This window comes from Oncorhynchus masou, chromosome 32, assembly GCF_036934945.1.
Source record: "Oncorhynchus masou masou isolate Uvic2021 chromosome 32, UVic_Omas_1.1, whole genome shotgun sequence".
NCBI lineage: Eukaryota > Metazoa > Chordata > Actinopteri > Salmoniformes > Salmonidae > Oncorhynchus > Oncorhynchus masou.
Window position 1 is genome coordinate 67,297,679 of NC_088243.1, and position 20,861 is coordinate 67,318,539.

The 20,861-nt window shown below is 39.6% G+C and overlaps 2 protein-coding genes across 5 annotated transcripts; one reads left to right on the forward strand and one right to left on the reverse strand.

Moving 5' to 3' along the window:
- Positions 1 to 3,168: 3,168 nt before the first annotated feature.
- tdo2a (tryptophan 2,3-dioxygenase a) lies at positions 3,169 to 6,811 on the forward strand. Of its 2 annotated transcripts, none has more exons than XM_064954909.1 (12): positions 3,169 to 3,314; positions 3,476 to 3,581; positions 3,770 to 3,860; positions 4,100 to 4,170; positions 4,509 to 4,636; positions 4,757 to 4,943; positions 5,051 to 5,158; positions 5,276 to 5,387; positions 5,505 to 5,562; positions 5,655 to 5,734; positions 5,893 to 5,983; positions 6,107 to 6,811. In XM_064954909.1, the coding sequence occupies exons 1-12, from the start codon at positions 3,277 to 3,279 to the stop codon at positions 6,258 to 6,260; spliced, it is 1,224 nt and encodes a 407-aa protein (XP_064810981.1). In that variant the 5' UTR covers positions 3,169 to 3,276; the 3' UTR covers positions 6,261 to 6,811. The 2 variants fall into 2 exon arrangements, with proteins under 2 accessions (XP_064810981.1, XP_064810982.1); XM_064954910.1 differs by having other exon boundaries at positions 3,222 to 3,354.
- ctso (cathepsin O) lies at positions 6,735 to 13,840 on the reverse strand. Of its 3 annotated transcripts, none has more exons than XM_064954913.1 (8): positions 13,509 to 13,838; positions 13,133 to 13,238; positions 12,816 to 12,940; positions 12,137 to 12,304; positions 11,827 to 11,948; positions 10,289 to 10,452; positions 9,933 to 10,025; positions 6,735 to 6,970 (listed from the first exon to the last, which is right to left on the reverse strand). In XM_064954913.1, exons 1-8 carry the CDS (start codon positions 13,719 to 13,721, stop codon positions 6,936 to 6,938), a joined length of 1,026 nt encoding a protein of 341 aa, XP_064810985.1. In that variant the 5' UTR covers positions 13,722 to 13,838; the 3' UTR covers positions 6,735 to 6,935. The 3 variants fall into 3 exon arrangements, with proteins under 3 accessions (XP_064810985.1, XP_064810984.1, XP_064810983.1); XM_064954912.1 differs by lacking the exon at positions 6,735 to 6,970 and adding an exon at positions 7,469 to 8,630 and having other exon boundaries at positions 12,816 to 12,895; positions 13,509 to 13,840; XM_064954911.1 differs by lacking the exon at positions 6,735 to 6,970 and adding an exon at positions 7,469 to 8,630 and having other exon boundaries at positions 13,509 to 13,839.
- Positions 13,841 to 20,861: the final 7,021 nt, after the last annotated feature.

Below are 20,861 nucleotides of genomic sequence, written 5' to 3' on the forward strand. Positions count from 1 at the left end.
CACTCTTTTGTTGCTGAGAAACGCAGATGAGCTTTGTCATTTACATAATTTCACTGTAAAACCACACTAACACATGGTTATATTAACAGTATTGCACTTTTGATGTAGCCTAGGATAATAGCCTAACCACCGATCAAGCAAAATTATGTACTAAAGGTTCAGATCCTGTTGCTGCAGGATAATTTTTGCTGTGACAATATAGATCAAATTAAGATCCTAGATCTGTATGCTCAAATATGTTTATTTTATCAGGTCAATATCGGGGATGGGACAGGAGATAAACAACATTACAGAACAACATTGGACAGCATTACAAATACTTTTTTTTATAGTATGTCTAAACTGGAAGTAGAAGCCTATGCCTAGTTTTCTCAAATTAGGGGAGGGGTGGTAGGGTTAGGGCAAAATAATAAAGGAAAATATATATATTTTTTTAAATCTATATTTTATATATTTACAATAAAATATATGGAGGATTGGAAATTATACAGACAATTACATTGATGGAAGCCACAATCTGTCTGCAATATTAAAGCTGATCTATCAGGTCAATATCGAGGATGGGACAAGAGATAAACAACATTATATAACAACATTGGATGGCATTACAAATTCCATTTTTTTTTATCCAACTCATGTTTGCACCAGAAAGAAGATTTGAGAAATTATATAATTCACTTGTTGACAACTTGATAATTCAATAGAGTGAGGGTACTACAACTCAGATCCAGTTATTGTTGACCACTTGGCAGTTGAATAGAGTGAGGGTACTACATCTCGGGGTCAGTTTGGATATACAGTGCCTTGCGAAAGTATTCGGCCCCCTTGAACTTTGCGACCTTTTGCCACATTTCAGGCTTCAAACATAAAGATATAAAAGTGTATTTTTTTGTGAAGAATCAACAACAAGTGGGACACAATCATGAAGTGGAACGACATTTATTGGATATTTCAAACTTTTTTAACAAATCAAAAACTGAAAAATTGGGCGTGCAAAATTATTCAGCCCCCTTAAGTTAATACTTTGTAGAGCCACCTTTTGCTGCGATTACAGCTGTAAGTCGCTTGGGGTATGTCTCTATCAGTTTTGCACATCGAGAGACTAAATTTTTTTCCCATTCCTCCTTGCAAAACAGCTCGAGCTCAGTGAGGTTGGATGGAGAGCATTTGTGAACAGCAGTTTTCAGTTCTTTCCACAGATTCTCGATTGGATTCAGGTCTGGACTTTGACTTGGCCATTCTAACACCTGGATATGTTTGTTTTTGAACCATTCCATTGTAGATTTTGCTTTATGTTTTGGATCATTGTCTTGTTGGAAGACAAATCTCCGTCCCAGTCTCAGGTCTTTTGCAGACTCCATCAGGTTCTCTTCCAGAATGGTCCTGTATTTGGCTCCATCCATCTTCCCATCAATTTTAACCATCTTCCCTGTCCCTGCTGAAGAAAAGCAGGCCCAAACCATGATACTGCCACCACCATGTTTGACAGTGGGGATGGTGTGTTCATGGTGATGAGCTGTGTTGCTTTTATGCCAAACATAACGTTTTGCATTGTTGCCAAAAAGTTCAATTTTGGTTTCATCTGAGCAGAGCACCTTCTTCCACATGTTTGGTGTGTCTCCCAGGTGGCTTGTGGCAAACTTTAAACAACACTTTTTATGGATATCTTTAAGAAATGGCTTTCTTCTTGCCACTCTTCCATAAAGGCCAGATTTGTGCAATATACGACTGATTGTTGTCCTATGGACAGAGTCTCCCACCTCAGCTGTAGATCTCTGCAGTTCATCCAGAGTGATCATGGGCCTCTTGGCTGCGTCTCTGATCAGTCTTCTCTTTGTATGAGCTGAAAGTTTAGAGGGACGGCCAGGTCTTGGTAGATTTGCAGTGGTCTGATACTCCTTCCATTTCAATATTATCGCTTGCACAGTGCTCCTTGGGATGTTTAAAGCTTGGGACATCTTTTTGTATCCAAATCCGGCTTTAAACTTCTTCACAACAGTATCTCGGACCTGCCTGGTGTGTTCCTTGTTCTTCATGATGCTCTCTGCGCTTTTAACGGACCTCTGAGACTATCACAGTGCAGGTGCATTTATACGGAGACTTGATTACACACAGGTGAATTGTATTTATCATCATTAGTCATTTAGGTCAACATTGGATCATTCAGAGATCCTCACTGAACTTCTGGAGAGAGTTTGCTGCACTGAAAGTAAAGGGGCTGAATAATTTTGCACGCCCAATTTTTCAGTTTTTGATTTGTTAAAAAAGTTTGAAATATCCAATAAATGTCGTTCCACTTCATGATTGTGTCCCACTTGTTGTTGATTCTTCACAAAAAAATACAGTTTTATATCTTTATGTTTGAAGCCTGAAATGTGGCAATAGGTCGCAAAGTTCAAGGGGGCCGAATACTTTCGCAAGGCACTGTACTTGAGCTGTAATAAATAAGATGTAGTTTGCAGGAGACAATATTGACTGTACATGCATAAAAACATGAATAAATGCAATAAATACAATGTACAATATACAAAAAAACTATTGAGAAATACTGCGGAAAGAGATTTCACAAGTGAAAAAGATTTCAAATTGATATGATATGGCTACTGAAATTAGACCAATAGATAATTCTATAAGATACACTTTGGGATAATAACAAGGCCTCTGATGACCTACATGTTTTTTTTTTAACTTAAATGAATAAGCTAAGGAAGATACACATTTTCAAGTAACATGATGCTAAGATAAAACAGTGTGATGGTTGAATAACAGCTCATATTATGAACTGCACATTACACATCTGATGATAGAAGTATGTTTTGGTTGATTGCAAACATAGATTGCTAAGATGTTTTGACCTTTTTACATCCAGTGAGTTTACCCAAGAGAAGGTAAACAAGAACGGTTGGGACTAAAAATAACAAGATAACAGATGTAAAATATAATGTGTCTGTAAAAATGTAGATAGGTTCAGAACTCTTGTGACACAGCACAGTTGAAAAATAAATGGGAAATAGAAGTCTAAACTGGATGTTCTTCAGTGATAGATGGGAGGAGTTGCAGGTAGCTGAAGGTTGGGGCTATTATAAAATATATTATGCACCCCCCCAACACACACACACTTTGGATGTCGCAAAAGGAGGTGGGCCGGATGTTGAAATATGCCAATAACATGACGTGGTGTAGAGCCCTTAAATACCTGGGTTTTCAGAGATAGTTTTATTAAACCAACAGAAGAGGATCAAATCTTTACTTTAATTTTGAATCATTTGGAAAACAATGAGTGGTGGATGTCCATACTTTGAGAAGAAGCACCTGTATGCAATCATTGCATTTCAAAATCTGTTTTAGTCAAATGTTTGTGACATTTCAAAGACATCATATAATTGAGCTGAATGCTAAATAAATTATCTTTATCATTATTATGATTTGTATGACAGCTAATCAATGCCAATACATGTGTATTTTCATTCCGCAGGTTATTCAAGAGCAAGCTGCTTCTGAATGAGGAGGAGGCAGATGACTCTCAAAAAGGAATTAACAAGGCAAGCAAAGGTGGCATCATCTATGGTGACTACCTTCAGGTAAAGCGTTCTCTATCTTCATCTAACTTAATCTTCTACAAGGTTTTTAACATAGTATCATTGTCTTCTGCAGATGGAATATTTGATCCATCCCTTATAGGTTAATTAACATAAGGGGTGGAATGGAAGTACAATTTTAATTTGTGTTAGCTGTAGTACTAAATGTTATTAGTTTTGTTCCATTATAGCTCGACAAGGTTGTGACGGCTCAAGTTCTTCAGAGTGAACTGAAAGGGAACATGATCCACGATGAACATCTTTTCATTGTCACCCATCAAGGTGAAGTATGTTTGTGGTCAAATATCATCAAGATTTGAGAATCAATAGAGGAATTGTAATCAGTGTGCATGCATGCCCTTTGGTTCCATTTGAAATCCAGTCAATTCAATACATTAATCTAACCATTTCATTGTGGTTGCACCTAATCCTGGAAGACTTTCCATCAACAAATGATCAATTTAATTTAATTGCAAAGGTGGGACATTATGATTCATTTAATTTTTCTTATTTTATTTCAGCATATGAACTCTGGTTCAAGCAGATTCTTTGGGAACTGGATTCAGTGCGAGAGATTTTCATTAGTGGACATGTAAGTACCTCAGAAAGAAAGAGTACCATGACAAACATTTCAATCCGAGCAGTGTGTTTGTTTTTCTTTCTAAATTAAAAGGTACATTCTAGAAATTAAAGTTGCTATTGTGTACATCAAATTGTGGCTTGAATTGAACATATAGTTCATAAATTATGAAAATACAATACGAGTCAATGCTTTACCTCATTAAACCACAAAATATAAATAAGGTCAATGACCTAAAACTTTTTTCATGGGTGTTAAGCGGTGTGCTTCTTTCTGTACGGTGCAATTGCAGCACCCCTAGAAGCCAAAAAATTATAGAGCTCATCTTTAAAATGGTCATGCTTCACCAGGTTCGTGATGAACGCAACATGCTGAAGGTCAACACCCGCATACATAGGATCGTTATGATCTTCAGGCTGCTGGTCGACCAATTCTCCGTGCTCGAGACAATGACCGCCTTGGACTTCTATGACTTCAGGTAAGCCCCATAGTTAACCCATGGAGAACCTTTAGCTCATATAAATCTTCGTAAACCTTTAACCTCGTAAAATGATATTCTCTTTACAATTGTAACACTCTTTAATCGTGTGTGTTGTAGAGAGTATCTGTCCCCTGCCTCCGGGTTCCAAAGTCTCCAATTCCGTCTGTTGGAGAACAAGATTGGGGTCCTTGACAACCTGAGGGTCCCCTACAACAGGCGTCACTACAGGGACAACTTCAAAGGACATGAGAGTGAGATGCTGCTCAGTTCTGAGAAGGAGCCTTGTCTGCTGAAATTGGTAGAGGTGTGTGAGAAGCACTAAAGCAAAATTACTGAAACATATGAAAAGATACTGTTTGAATACTTGATATCATAGCAGTATTGAGAAATACTGTTTGTTGTTCTATTCAGAAATGGCTGGAAAGGACCCCAGGTCTTGAAGGCGATGGGTTCAACTTTTGGAAAAAACTAGAAGCCAACATCTTTGAAGGATTGTGTCTTGAGAAAAAGAAAATCGCGGTATGGGCTGTTTTAAAATAATCCAGTACCAAAAACTTGCCACAACATTACTTATAAGGTTACATAAATATAAAATAATATGACCAAAAGCTATGATCTTATTTGTCCTTTTGGCAGAAAATGCCAGACTCTGAGGAGAAGGAGGAGATGATGGAAGAGCTGACGAAGCAAAAAGAGCTCTTCACTTCTCTGTTTGACATCAAAAGACATGAGCATCTTTTGAGCAAAGGTGAGTACCTGCATCCAGGCTAAGCATCTAACACCAACTGCCTCAACAATTCACTACCCATAATTAGTTTAAAACTACAGATCCCAGGTCTAAGAAACCATTCTGTTGTTTGGCCAGGTGAGAGACGGATCTCCTACAAGGCTCTCCAAGGAGCTCTGATGATTTACTTCTACAGGTAAGGAGGGTTCCTTATAGTTTAGGCAGGCTTATGTTTGGTCACCATTTGAGATGTCATTATTACATTGTGGATTGTTCTGTTATTTTTAGGGAGGAGCCCAGGTTCCAGGTTCCCTTCCAACTCCTGTCCAACCTGATGGACATTGATACCCTCATGACAAAATGGAGATGTAAGTTACATCCAAAGACATATTGTATGTAAAAAACAGTTACAGGTGTCCCTTACACCATTTGTATTTCACACTAGATAACATGCTTTCAACTGTCTGGAGTATCATTGATCTGGAACAGTTGAAATAACAAGTGTAATATTCCTCCTGTGTCTCAGACAACCATGTGTGCATGGTGCACAGAATGATTGGTAGCAAAGCAGGCACTGGAGGCTCCTCTGGCTACCACTACCTGCGCTCTACTGTCAGGTATGTCATATATGATTAGCTATTGAAATAAACCAGATCCAAAGCAATCCAGAGTTACTGTCAAGCACATGCTCTTATATCCCTTCAAGGAGCTAAGTAGGTGTTCGTTCTTCTCTCGAACAGTGATCGCTACAAAGTCTTTGTGGATCTCTTCAACCTGGCCACATTTTTGGTACCTCGGCACTGGGTGCCCAAGCTGGACCCCAATGAGCACACATTCCTGTTCACTGCAGAGTACTGTGACAGCTCCTACTGCAGTAGTGAGGATTCAGACTAGAACCTGTTATTAACTGTCGAAAGTGGTCAGTTCAGATTGAGGAAAGGTGACGATGAAAGGGAACCTCTTTAAACTATAAAGACACACGTGACCCAGTGAGCATTATATAATATATATAAAATACATTTTATTTATAATGGGACAAGTAACATAGTATATAATCTTAACCACATAAGCTGACTGCATGTATATACTGTTAATATAATTATTTAGTGTTTATAAAGTATATTGTTTATATAATATTGTGCTGTATTTAAAGAAAGAAAGAATTTGATCTATGTACATGGCCTAATGAATGATAATCATGCACCGACCCATGCACTTTGGGTTATTCTGAATGTGTACCCTAAAGAAGCCTATTGTTCATCTTTTTTGGAGTAATATGTTTTTGTACAGTACTTCGATTTTACGTTTTTATGTGATGTCAGAGAAATTAACTGTATACTTTATTCACCATATAAATGATCATAGGACTGCAAAGAAATATATTTTATTGTATCAGAAGAATGTAAATTGTATCTGTCTCAATAAAAATACAGTACTGAAAATGACTTTGACCTCCATGGGAATTGTCTTGAAAATAATTCCTTCAAGAGTTGATCGAGAATTTGGCAGTACTGAACACACTAATGAATCCCTTTAGAAAAAACATCAACGTCACAATGGCTTACACAGTCACAGGAAGACAGCAGTCACAGAGTCTGCAATACCTACAGAAAGGACAGGAATGGGGAGATTTGACATAGAGCTATAACTGTAAAATGATTGACAAGGAATTTCCACAGCAAATATGCACAAACTCATTGATAGTCACTCACTGCTTATGAAAACGAACTCCTCCAATAAAGAAAGACTGTGATGGGCTCATCTTAATCAATGTCTACAGTGTGAAGGAGAATGTGGCTCAATACCTGCCGGTCATGCATGAGGTAACGTGTTAAAACATCACCTTGTGACCTGTCATCAAGGCAAAGGGTGGCTGCTTTGAATAATCTAAAATATATTTTGATTTGTTTAAAACTCTTTTTGGGTACTACATGATTCCATATGTGTTATTTCATAGTTTTGATGTCTTCACTATTATTCTACAATGTCAAATAAATAAAAACCCTTGAATGACTAGGTGTGTCCAAACTTTTTTGGTTATTATATATATATATATATATATATATATATATATATATATATATATATATATATATATATATATATATATATATATACTTGAGGTGTGTTGGGTCATTGTCCTGTTGAAAAACAAATGATCGTCCCACGAGCGCAAACAAGATAGGATGGCGTATCGCTGCAAAATTCTGTGGTAGCCATGCTGGTTAAGTGGGCCTTGAATTCTAAATAAATCACAGACAGTGTCACCAGCAAAGCATCCCCACAACTCCCCTCCATGCTTCACGGTGGGAACCACACATGCGGAGATCATCTGTTCACCTACTCGGAGTCTCACAAAGACAACGGTTGGAACCAAAAATCTCACATTTGGAATCAGACGAAAGGACAGATTTCCACCAGTCTAATGTCCATTGCTCATATTTCTTGGCCGAAGCAAGTCTCTTCTTATTATTGGTGTCCTTTAGTAGTGGTTTCTTTGCAGCAATTCGACCATGAAGGCCTGAGTCAGGCAGTCTCCTCTGAACAGTTGATGTTGAGATGTGTCTGTTACATCAAAGTCTTTGAAGCATTTATTTGGGCTGCAATTTGAGGCTGGTAACTCTAATAAACTCTGGGTCTTCCATTCCTGTGGCAGTCCTCATGAGAGACAGTTTCATTTGCCCTTGATGGTTTTTGCGACTGCACTTGAAAACTTTAAAAGTTCTTGAAATTGTCCAGATTGATTGACCTTCATGTCCTAAAGCAATGATGGACTGTCATTTCTCTTTGCTTATTTGAGCTGTTCTTGCCATAATATGGACTTGATCTTCTCTATACCACCACTACCTTGTCGTCACAATACAACTGATTGGCTCAAATGCATTAAACTCAGCTTCATTAAATAGTACCCACAAAACACCAGTCTCAACATCAGCAGTGAAAAGGCGACTCCGGGATGTTCCTCTGTCCAGTGTCTGTGTTCTTTTGCCCATTTTAATCTTTTCTTTTTATTGGTCAGTCTGAGATGTGGCTTTTTCCTTTGCAACTCTGCCTAGAAGGCCAGCATCCCAGAGTCGCCTCTTCACTGTTGACGTCGAGACTGGTGTTTTGTGGGTACTATTACTACTAATGAAGCTGCCAGTTGAGGACTTGTGAGGCATCTGTTTCTCAAATTAGACACTCTAATGTACTTGTCCTCTTGCTCAGTTGTCCACCGTGGCCTCCCACTCTTTTCTATTCTGGTTAGAGCCAGTTTGCGCTGTTCTGTGAAAGGAGTAGTACACAGCGTTGTAAGAGATCTTCAGTTTCTTGGAAATTTCTCACATGGAATCGCCTTCATTTCTCAGAACAAGAATAGCCTGACAAATTTCAGAAGAAAGTTCTTTGATTCTGGCCATTTTGAGCCTGTAATCAAACTCGCAAATGCTGATGCTCAAAAATGCTCAACTAGTCTAAAGGCCAGTTTTATTTCTTCATTAATCAGCATAACAGTTTGTTAGCTGTGCTAACATAATTGCAAAAGGGGTTTCTAATGATCGATTAGCCTAAAATAATAAACTTGGATTAACTAACACAATATGCCATTGGAACACAGGAGTGATGGTTGCTGATAATGGGCCTCTGTATACCTATGTAGACATTCCATAAAAAAATAAATCTGCCGTTTCCAGCAACAATAGTCATTTACAACATTAACAATGTCTACACCTTATTTCGGATTAATTTGATGTTATTTTAAACGGGACAAAAATGTGCTTTACTTTCAAAAACAAGGACATTTCTAAATGACCCCAAACTTTTGAACGGTAGTGTACATACATATCTGTATAACAATTCACACTATGAGATTGGAATAATAGTGGGAAATTGTGAAATTATGATAATGCCCTTTTAGTGTAAGAGCTGTTTGAAAAGACAGACTGATATTTCAGCCTGTTTTGGTGGGATGGAGTTTGCCCTGCCTGGTGACATAACTGGGCATTAAATGAGTTACAACAATAAGAAACAGAGTTCCAAACCGCTCCGCCCCACTAAGACCACAGGCCAATTTGTTATTAACTGACTTGCCTAGTTAAATAAAGGTAAAAAAAATAAATAAAAAAAAAAGACAAAATAATTTCAGAAATTGGTGAAAGTTTTTTCATGCCACTTCAATACCAAAGATAATTTTTCGTAGCAGTTTAGGAGAATTAACGTAGCCGGTTAGGAGACTGAAGTTAAGGTTAGGAAAAGGGTTAGCTTAAATGCTCCCCTAACCTGCTACAAAAATCATTTTTAAATTGAAGTGGTGTGAAACGAGTGTGTCCCTGAGAAATTGCTCATCGCTAAGCAGCTATTTTTTAAATTATTTTTGACAATTTTAATTGAAAACAATCACAGTAAGGTAGTTAATCGTTCAACAGAAAATATTTGATTCTGAAATAAAAAACAGCTGCATTGGACCTTGCTCAGAATATAAAACATTGAATTAACATTATGCTTAGGCAACAGGTATCACTAAACAAATTCCGGGACAATGTTGCATCAGGCAGTGTAGACACTAAGTGTAAACAAGTTCAAACTCACCACAAACATTGCCTCCCATTTTAATGTAAACATAACCTTCGTTACCCCATGACGTTCCCCATGAGTTTTGTACTATCCAGTATGGCACGTCACCTGAAACAGAGGGACAATGTTTAGAATGTTCAGTCACACACTATGAACACTACTGTAGACAGAGTATTCCATGCATATGAAATTGGCATCATGTCAAATTGTAGTAATAAAATGTAAAAATAATGGACAGAATTCACATCAACTACAAACTTTCTGATTGTGTGTCTTGTTTGTGTGCATCTTGTGTGTATTTTTCTTTGTTTATTTATTTGTGTGGGTGTGGGCGCCCAGATGAATGCATATTTAGTGAGTGAATGGAATACCTGTGGTGTCGTAACCAGTGACCAGCACAGCATGGTTGGCATGGTGGCAGGAGCAGTGGTGCTGCATGATGCCACCCAGATAGTCCTGCCAACTGATGGCATCCACAGTCACAGCCAAGGGTCCCCACTCCACCAACCTGCCCATCATAGCCTCCTCAAGCCCACTAGAGAAGACATCACAGGCACCCCACCGGGCAAAGATATCAGATCAGCATCCACTTTTGGTTGATGATAAATTTAATTAATTGTCCAAATGTAATTTCAAAACCATTTGTTGATTTGCGGTAGACATCTGGGTTAAAAAGAGACCAGTCGGGATTCAATCCGATGGTGGATTTGGACAATGCACCATGTAAAGGTAATTTCCTATTGAGCAGACGTGCAGTGTTTACTGTAAATGTGGTCTCTGCAAACAGAGCAATATTGCCTTTGAAATGTGCATTGTGGACTAAGTGCAATCGGGTTGAATCCCAGCCAAAATGAGACAAAACCTGTGAATGTTGAAACATTAAACCACTTAGCCTCGTTAATGCGTCATTACTATGCCCATACAGTAGAAGGTTGATACAACAATATATAATAATATATGATGTAAATCAGGGATCAAAACACTGAGCTTGGACCCTTTTTCTGACCACATAACCAGACTACTACAAACACCTTTAACCAGGGCTCAGAGTTCTTCCTGGTCGGGAAAGTATGAGGGAGAAAGGAGCAACGCTAAGATAGAAAACCATTATTAAGATAGCTGTAAAAACTAAAGAGGAGTAACAAAAAAAGCTAGTCCGAACCCAGGATAAAGAGGTTCACCAAGTTTAAAGATGCATAGAACAAACAGCACAGTGAAATACTTGTTTAAATAAGAACGTCCCTATTCAGTGACCATAACCATCACATTGTTTTGAGTCAGCAGTGATTTTTACCCACAATGCACCGTAGCCACAGGAATAACTTAGTACATGTCTAAATAAACAACAGGATATGAGCGTCGGGTACACGGCAGCGGGAACCTCGGTGTTAATGACCCGTCTCTGTCTACAGCATATTAGTCTGGTAAACAGTGATACTGCATCTGAATCACAACCACCTTTGAACATTTGGTGCAGTACTTAATGAAAACATTGCACTCACTACATTTTTTACATTTTAGTTATTTATGGGGACACTCTTCCAGAGCGAGTTACAGGAGCAATTAGGGTTAAGTGCCTTGCTCAAGAGCACAGACAGATTTTTCACCTAGTCAGCTCGGGGATTAGAACCAGCGACCTTTCGGTTACTGGCTCAACGCTCTTAACCGCTAGGCTAACTGCCTGCCTGAACTTGGGAAAATACTGTAAAAGTGTCCCTGCTGTATCCTGAAACATTTCCCGAAAGAACATTGGAGTATTTGTGCTTAACTTGTGCAGACGGTCTTGCAACTATACGCCTGTGCTATATGCCAAGTCACAGTCATATATGACTTCATAAAAAATTAAAATAAATGTGTTAAATATTACCCATTAGAACTCAACATAAAAAAGGTGTTGACACTCTTATACCTGAAATCATGGGCAGCAAAGTCCTTCACCAAAACACCATCATGTGACTGAGAAAATAAATGGCAAATTCCAGTCTCGGCCTTATATGGGTATTCTGACTGTTTCACCAACTTAACCCGAGTCTGAAAAAAAAGGTCAGGGAGAAGCAAATTCAATGCATGTGTATTCTACATGTAAAAATCATTGTTTTGTTGATTAAAAGGTATAAAGTAGTAGTCTAACAGTGGAAATCACCATCACTTCTAAATAATCAATGACAAACATTTGATATTACACGAGATGCTTAAAAGGCCTCAAAACATATCTGGACCTGTTTCAGCCAGCTCAAGGCCCTGGTAATGGAGCCTCCATTGCAGCCCTGGTTCTTGTAGGAACAGTCAATGACTTGTTGCACACTGAGCTGTTTCAATGGCTGGCCTGATTTGGCATAGACCGACTCTATGGCGCCCACAACACTGAACGCCCAGCAACCTCCACACTGCAATGAGAGACACTTGACATTCAAGCATCGGCATTTAACATTACAGCGAGACATTAACATGAACATCTACACTTTATAACAAATAGAGATAATGTCAGCAATATGTGATTTGATGTGGGATGTGTGGAATTTATGCAGTATAAAGATTTCTTATTATGAAAACAATGTCCATGTGTCAAAAGATGGATAGTGAGACTATAAAATGGTTATCCACTGCCATCTACTGACTGTAGTGGAAATGTTGAACAAAAATGCAAAGTCACTGTGATAAGTCTCTCGTACCAGACATTCGCAATAGCCTGGGGACTAGGTTACGGTGACACAGCATAACACCTACATACATGATTGTCAAGAGGTTTTTTCTTCATAGAAGTTAATACAAAGTGAGTGTTTTTTACTTCTATGGGGAGAAAACCTCTGGACAGAGTTCAAAGTCAACTTCAATAAGGAAGTGTGTCACCTTGAAAAGACAAGTATGTTGATATCTTAAGGAAAAGGAAGCTCTTACTGCTTGTTGATTCTGTACTGATCCGACTGCAGACTGGTCCCTCCAGTCAAACTTGGCAGGCAGTCCCTCTGTCTTCAGTCCTGAGTAGGGAGGGACTGTTTCAGCTGTGGCAGTCAAATACAGGTCTGTAGAGAAAGTCCAATTACATTTCAGTGTTCAAGTAGGCTATAACGATCTTCTTCCAGTTAATGTGGTGTTTGGTTAGCCTCCACGTTTATTTTGGTTTAAATATAAAATGTATAATCAATACCAACCCAGTCAATCAGTTTTGTTCACTGGGAAACAAATACAATCGTTTTTGTTTTGCATATTATTACCTCTGAATTCATTTATTGATAAATCCGAGAACTGGTTGATGCCATATTTTGCGGAGTCTTTGTCTGTTGACAATGAGTTCAGGTATGCATGCCTTTTGATGGAATTCTGCAACAGACCACAATGTCACTGTACATGTCACAGTAGGCTAACCCCCATGGCATATCCAGAAGGTATAACAAGTCTTACCCCCCACTTAATGTATTTGTTAAATTGACGAACATATTTCAAAACTTTGATAAACCTACAGTATATCCTTCCCTCTTCCTACGTAAATCACGTTAGTCTCTCTTCTGACATAGTGCCCGCACACAGCTGCAAATGCAGTTTAATTCAACTAATATAAATACGAAAAAGCCATAACACCGACAGGCCTACCTTAAAATACGATCTGCGCCGATGATAACAATCGCTGTGGAGTTTATAATTCCGATGAAATTGTTTCCTAAACGACTCAAAATCAACATCAGTGTCTGCAGAGCAGTTGGACTTCCTGATAGTTTGCCAAACGCCACTACAACGAGCTACATCGGGAAAAGTAAGTATGCCTAAGTTTAGGAGGAACATGAGAAACAATGTAACACCCGTCATTTGAAGTGTAGGACAAACGACATTGTAGCCTAAAATATATTCGTTTTAGCTCAATTTCCTCTTCGCCGTCTCCATTTTTCTTCTTCTCTGGGTTCAATTCAGGAGACTAGACCTACACATTTACACATGCAATACCGCCACCTATTGAGTTCATAGGTATAATGGATTTAGTGGGCAATTGGGCCATAATAAATGATGTAACGTTAAAATTAAGCATATAATCCCAAAAAGTATAATGAGCAAATGTATGTATTCCACCTGGACTGATATGGACATTATGAGATGAAGGTAGCCTATGGTTTTCTGGCAAGAGTCTTATCCACTTGAGGGCGCTTTAGTACCATTAATGCAAGCACTATTACCAGAAGTCTAAGAACATGTACTGTGTAGCCTATGTACAGTATATCCTATAGGGTGGTTGTGTAAGTGTAGATAAGTGAAAATGAAATCATCATGCACATTTTTATAGATTCCCTTTGTTTTTGTCCTAGCTGGTAATAAAGTCTATTTTATTTGGAGTCCCAAACTATGTTTTTTTTTTATGACACACAGTTTAGGGGTAGCCTATGTCACTGTTTTTGAATCATACTTAGGTAGCCTATATCTAGCATCTCGGATGCTCAGTATGTTTTGCACCAGTTCAATTAAATGTTAGGCCAAACTGTTCCATGAATAAAATATGTTATTTCCCACTGTAGCCCAGTCTACATCTTCTCCATCTTATTGTTAATTTATGGCCGTCCCATCTTTTCCATTTTTAAAATAGGAAATTGCATTAATGTCAAAAGGTTTTCTGCACGGCTTGCCTTCATAATTGCTGCAATTTGTTTGCTCTCCACTTTTACCATCCAGAGGAGTCTGTAAACCCAGATAACAAATAGACTAATATTCTTTGGCCAAGTGAACAACTGTGTCGTCCTCCATAAGTCAGGACTCAGCAAAAACTTGTATTAAAATGTTAACCTCCTCTCTGATAGGCTAGTGGTAAAGTAGAGCACTTGTTACCGTGACACCCATAGGCAATTTATCCCGAGTTGCAAAATAGTGAAGTACTGTATGCCCCCACGAGGGGCACAACTTTGGTTTTAGAAGTGGGGGGGACATAATTATTTTGATTATACGTATTTTTTAATTCAGTCAGATAAACAATCCAAACAGCCTACCTGACCTCTTGGATGCGTCTGCATGGTCCTAAAGCACAATTGCCTCGTTTTGTATCACATTCAAATGATAAAACTGGGGGGGGTCAAAAATGCTATTTCAGAATGTGGTGAATGTCCTCCTTGTCTCCAGAAAAGTTGCGCTCCTGGTCCCCACCAAACCACTCTCCATCATCAATAGCTTCAGATGAAGACTGTGGGTGCATGGCACAGTTTTATTTCTTCTCAGAAATGACCTACATGTTCTTGCCTCGTGAGTTGATCTTACTGAGAGGGAGCCATCAGGTCCCAGAATGGTGTAGACAGGGCAAGAAAGCATCACTGTCTTGAACATTCTGGTGCCACAAATAAATAACATTTCAATAGCTGTGTTCAATGAAGTGTTGTTGTCAGCTTGGGTTATTATTTCAACCTTCTAATGAAATTATTTTGTGTAGTGTAGACTAGATTCTGTTGTGTAGTGTAGACTAGATGCTGTTGTGGGTGTAGACTAGATTCTGTTGACGCTTGGAAACGTGTGTGCGGGCATACTTCCATGTGTATCTGTGCACACATGTAACTTTAATTGTATTGGGGCAGGTGAGAGATGAGACTGTAATGGAAAACAAGAAGAGGCTCCATGGTGCTCTGTGATCTTTACCCTGTCCCCACAACCTCCACACCAGGACCGCACATCAGTAGCACCTCATTGCTTACCTGAGAGGCTACCACTGTGCTGTGACACACAAGGAGAGAGAGGGGGATGAAGAAAGGGTGTGAGAGGGGTGAAAAGGTCAACAGGAGGTGTGGAGTTGGGAGCTGACAGACTGTGTTCACCTTTTCACCTTCACCCCTCAAACACAAACACAGGCATGCGCGCGTACATACAAACGCGCAGGCACACTTTTCTTTACTATACTCCCAATGGTGCGGCACATCCCATGCAAAAGTGGCAGTTATTTGTGTGGCATGTTTTTAACCATGCAAACACCCAAACAGTGCAAGAACTGTTTCATTCCAAACTAGTCTGAGACCTTCTGTCAAGTTGACTTCACATTGTATGCCCTCTTAAAAGACTCCAAACGCAATCACCTGCAACACCAGAGTCCTGACCCTTAGATGTTTTACAGCTCAGCACTTGAAAATAACAAACTCATTATGTTAGTCCCTGACACACACATACACTCTCCCTCCTTCTCACCCTTCACTCTGACAAATCTCTCCCGACCATCCCAACATAAATCAGACACACTCACCATCCAGCTACATGGCTGCATAATAAAGCTTCCCGCTTGGCTCAGCCCTTAATTCATTGTTTGTGTGTGCTTTCATGCGCTTGTATGTGCGTGTGTTTATGTCGCTGTGTACTCAGCATACTTAGCCGCAGTTACTTAATAGAAGCCCATTTTATCTCAGCAGACGGCAGCGTAATCAATTCTTTATGAAGTGAATGGTGAAATAAGATTATGTCTTGGGCAACTGAAAGAATCAAGAGGCTATGCTCTGTTTGAAAGGAACATTACACCAGAAGTTTGTAATTTACTCAGTATTTTATTAGCAGTAAATATCAATCCAGATATTTGCTGAAAATGAAAACTTTAGCTTATACATAGGAATACCATTGATATAGGGCTTCCATACATGTCTGGGGATGGGATGTACCAGTTCCCTGCAGATATTGCTGAGGTTATGACTGACAAAGTGAGAAACTGTTGAACATGAATATCACACCTCGCCAGAAATGGATTCTGAGTCAAATCAGCAATCACTTAACAGAAGAACACAGTTTATCATGTGAAAGTGAGTGTGGAAGGCTGTGAAACAAAAATGAAATCTACTCCGGGGGTGGTTGAGCTGGCCTGGTAGGTTGAACCATGTTAGAGTTGGAGATGGGTTGCTATGCAACTGTGATTGAAAAAGTCCATGCTGCAGTCAGGAGCCCTAAGGCACGGAGAGCACGTTTCGACAATTGCATCGGCTGGTGTGACTCAAAGTAACGACAGCTAAAGATTGGACTTACACTTCAAATGTCAACTTTTCACAAACTTTTTTTTATCCAGTGTTGTTACTGTTTTACTGTGAAAATCAAGAGGAGAATTCAAAGTTGATAATGGTTATTTGAAATGGCTGATATAAATACACTGACATATAGAAACAGTGTATGAAGAAAGCACCTTGAGTTTCACCTGTGAATCTATCGGTCCTTTAAATTGGTTGTTTTGATGTAGGAAGTATATATCCCTTTTCAAGTTTTCCTTCATAAGGATGTGGTGTAACAGTACTGTGATGTCAGATGCAGATGCCCCCTTTTAGATGTGTGGATGCTGTGCTAAGCCCCCTTTTATTTATTCACTTATTCATCCTTCTACACACACGCATGCAGGCAGACAGGAACACACACAAAACACATTTTAAGGTCCCAGGGAATTCCCAATCTCCATATAGCCCTACATACAGTATAATGTGTATATTTAATACCATCGAGGAATGCAAGTATACAGGGAGCGATTTGATTATTGTTCAGTGGTTCATTTAGGGGGCCGAGGGTCTGGCGAATGAATGGCGGCACACATGGCCAGCTGAGGGAGGAAAACGGGTAGCAGCACCACCACCAGCGGCCTTCCTTCCCCACCTCCTCTCTCGACACCTCCTTAAGAATGTGCCTCTTGTTCACCCTCTCGGCTGGAAACATCCTGGAGAACGACGTTTCATCTATGTAAATGTTCGAGGTCACGCAACTACCACCACCCCAGATAGCCCGGGGGAAATTGATCACATCAAACAGCTAGTCTCGCTCCTCACACACACACACACACACACACACACACACACACACACACACACACACACACACACACACACACACACACACACACACACAGACCTTTAATTGGAGACTGGTGACTGAAGCCTTTTGGGAAAAGGTCACCCTAATAGGGAGGGCAGGGGCTCTGGAGATAAGGTTTGAACCTACATTATGAAGTCGTGTTGCATGCAGCGATGTAATGACTAGTGAAGGCGGGAACACACCCTAAACCACCTCTGTGTTTGTTTAATATGATGCCCCTCTGTCACATGCTGGCTGAGGTGGGAATAGGCTGAAGTTGCCCTTAGACGGTGATCTTGGGTCAGTTTTGCATTTCTCCCACATGGTTAAAGGTTAAATGGTTAAATCAAAAACGTGATTGACCTGTGTTTATACATATACAGTACCAGTCAAAAGTTTGCCAATGAGTAGGACACACCTACTCATTGTCAACAGTGAGAGGCGACTTTGGGATGCTGGCCTTCGATGCAGAGTTACTCTGTCCAGTATCTGTGTTCTTTTGCCCATCTTAATATTTTATTTTTATTGGCCAGTCTGAGATATAGCTTTTTCTTTGCAACTGTGCCTAGAAGGCCTGCATCCCGGAGTCGGCTCTTCACTGTTGACGTTGAGACTGGTGTTTTGTGGGTACTATTTAATGAAGCTGCCAGTTGAGGAAACTAGACACTCACTTTAATGTACTTGTCCTCTTGCTCAGTTGTGCACCGGGGCCTTCCACTCCTCTTTCTATTCTGATTAGAGCCAGTTTGTGCTTTTCTGTGAAGGGAGTAGTACACAGTATTGTTTGAGATCTTCAGTTTCTTGACAATTTCTCGTATTGAATAGCCTTCATTTCTCAGAACAAGAATAGACTGATAAGTTTCCAGAAAAATTAATCAGCACAACAGTTTATGTTAGCTGTGCTAACATAGATTTTCTAATGATCAATTAGCCTTTTAAAATTATAAACTTGGATTAGCTAACACAACGTGCCATTGGAACACAGGAGTGATGGTTGCTGATAATGGGCCTCTGTACGCCTGTAGATAATCCATAAAAAATCTGCCGTTTCCAGCTACAATTATCATTTACAACATTAACAATGTCTACACTGTATTTCTGATCAATGTGATGTTATTTTAATGGACCGAAAAATATGCTTTCTTTAAAAAACAAGGACATTTCTAAGTGACCCCAAACTTTTGAACGGTAGTGTGTGTATATATATATATATATTATAATATCCATTCAGTATGAGGCAACACAGTCAATAACAGTCAAACCACCCATCCTGCAGGACTCATTACAGTATGTCATATTTATGGGCTTCTGGTCTCACCTTAAAACTATTTGAGACAATGCCAAATGCAATCATCCTCCACTGATATCATGGCATCATTGTGAAACACAGCTACCAGTGCATTTCCCATAATATAGAGCCAAGTCTTGGTTTTGTCATCGTCTTCCCCCCTTTCTGAACATGTCTGAAACAATAAGATAGGTTGCCGAGCAACTACCCATTGAGTACATATATTTAAAAAAAATGTACACTATGAGGTTGGAATTGTACTGTGAAAATGGTGATAATGCCCTGTTAGTGTACAAGTTACTTGAAAAGCCGCTGGAAATGTCTGCTTGTTTTGTCGGGATGGAGTTTTGGCCTGCCTGGTGACATCAGGGGCAGCTGAGTGTGAGAAGGTGCTTTCCTGAACCTGTAGAGACAATTAAAGGGGCAGTGTTAACAAAAATAAGAAAGTAGCAAGTACTAGAACTACATGGAAATTAGTTTGGAATAGCATTGTGGCAGGCACTAGACAGATAGGGTATGGAGCTCATCTTCACGGTGAAGGATGTTCAACATTGTATTGATTAACAAAATGGCTTCAAAAATGTGAATCATGGATTCTTTTTAATCTGTCCTCTGGATGGCAGTATTTCCTGTTTCATCGATAACTGTCACAAAGTGCTGTTTTCCATCCCACATAGTTCCCAGCCAGACTTGCATGATTCTCGGAGGAGTGCTCACGGAACATCATGCATCATAAATCTCGGAAAAACATCAAGACATCTACAAGCTGAGATCTCCTGTCAGAGAAAAGCCATTATCAGTCAAGGGACATGCGTGTTGTGACATCTTCCATATCCACACACTTCATCTTGTCATACTAATCTGATTCTGTCTATTTTAATTGGATGTAAATGATTACACAATTACCATGCTTCATTCTATATCTAGAGGACTCCTAATATCTCCAGGAGTATAAGTATTATTTTTGTCTTTATCTGTTGTTTAGTACTGTCTTGCAAGCTAGAACCATCTACTTCAAGTGCTGCCTGTCTCCCCAGTAGCCTACTTGGTGTGTAAACTGCTGACTGCTATTAACTTGTAGATGATTGTTGACATATCAACCAGGATTATGGGGCAGGGCAATTTGTGACTGTTGATGTTTTGGTAATCAGTGGCTGTATTGGAGTGGGAGTGTTTTTTCCTCTCCTAGGCAATCAGCAATTAGTACCGGGAGGTGTGCTCTTCCCCTCTGCAAGGCAATTAGCAATTAGCGTTAGTACTTCAGTCTCCCCTGTTTTTTTAGCGGCGGTTGTATCAGCAGCAGTCTCGGAGCCAAAACTGAAACGGTTCTGCAGAGTTATGAGAGGAAGGCTCCACGCCAGTCTCTCACTTTTGTATCTCGCCTAGTTCTTTTCAGATGATCTCATTTTGGTCTTTTGTAGCTTTGTCAACTATGTGTGTGTTTTCTATAAGCGTTTGCTCTTCTCCCTGTAGGCTGTACAGACACTCCCCAGCCTTGGCTGCAACCTTTCTAATTTAGTGTAGCCTGCATGCACAACCTAAATCCTTCTCCCTCCGGTCTCCTGATTCTGCCTCTTTGAACCTACTCTCCTCCCTTTGCGCATCCTACAGTGGTTCCTCATTTAAAAGTTGCAAGGTTACACCGCGGAACTTAGAGGTACGGCTCCATTGCTCCAGACCACCACAAGTGGGAGTTAGAGCACTCATTATGCATTTGGGTCCCAAAGGAAAAACTAATAATACTTTTTCACAAGCGTAGCAGGATGGGCTATTAGCTGAAAAATAGACTATTCAACCTTAACTAAAGAATTGTTTAATAGCCGAGCTAGGTGTGAAACCCCCCAACTTGCAACAAATCATTTGTATCTATCTTTCCAAGCATCTAC

Excerpts from the sequence above, each read along its gene's own strand:
- tdo2a (XM_064954909.1), top strand. The coding sequence starts at position 3,277 with ATGAGTGGTGGATGTCCATACTTTGAGAAGAAGCACCT. Across the intron at positions 4,171-4,508 it reads AGATTTTCATTAGTGGACAT|GTTCGTGATGAACGCAACAT; the intron begins GTAAGTACCTCA and ends ATGCTTCACCAG. Across the intron at positions 4,637-4,756 it reads TTGGACTTCTATGACTTCAG|AGAGTATCTGTCCCCTGCCT; the intron begins GTAAGCCCCATA and ends TGTGTGTTGTAG.
- ctso (XM_064954911.1), bottom strand. The coding sequence starts at position 13,721 with ATGACGGGTGTTACATTGTTTCTCATGTTCCTCCTAAACTTAGGCATA. Across the intron at positions 12,305-12,815 it reads CAGTACAGAATCAACAAGCA|TGTGGAGGTTGCTGGGCGTT; the intron begins GTAAGAGCTTCC and ends CTCTCATTGCAG. Across the intron at positions 11,949-12,136 it reads CCTTGAGCTGGCTGAAACAG|ACTCGGGTTAAGTTGGTGAA; the intron begins GTCCAGATATGT and ends CTTTTTTTTCAG.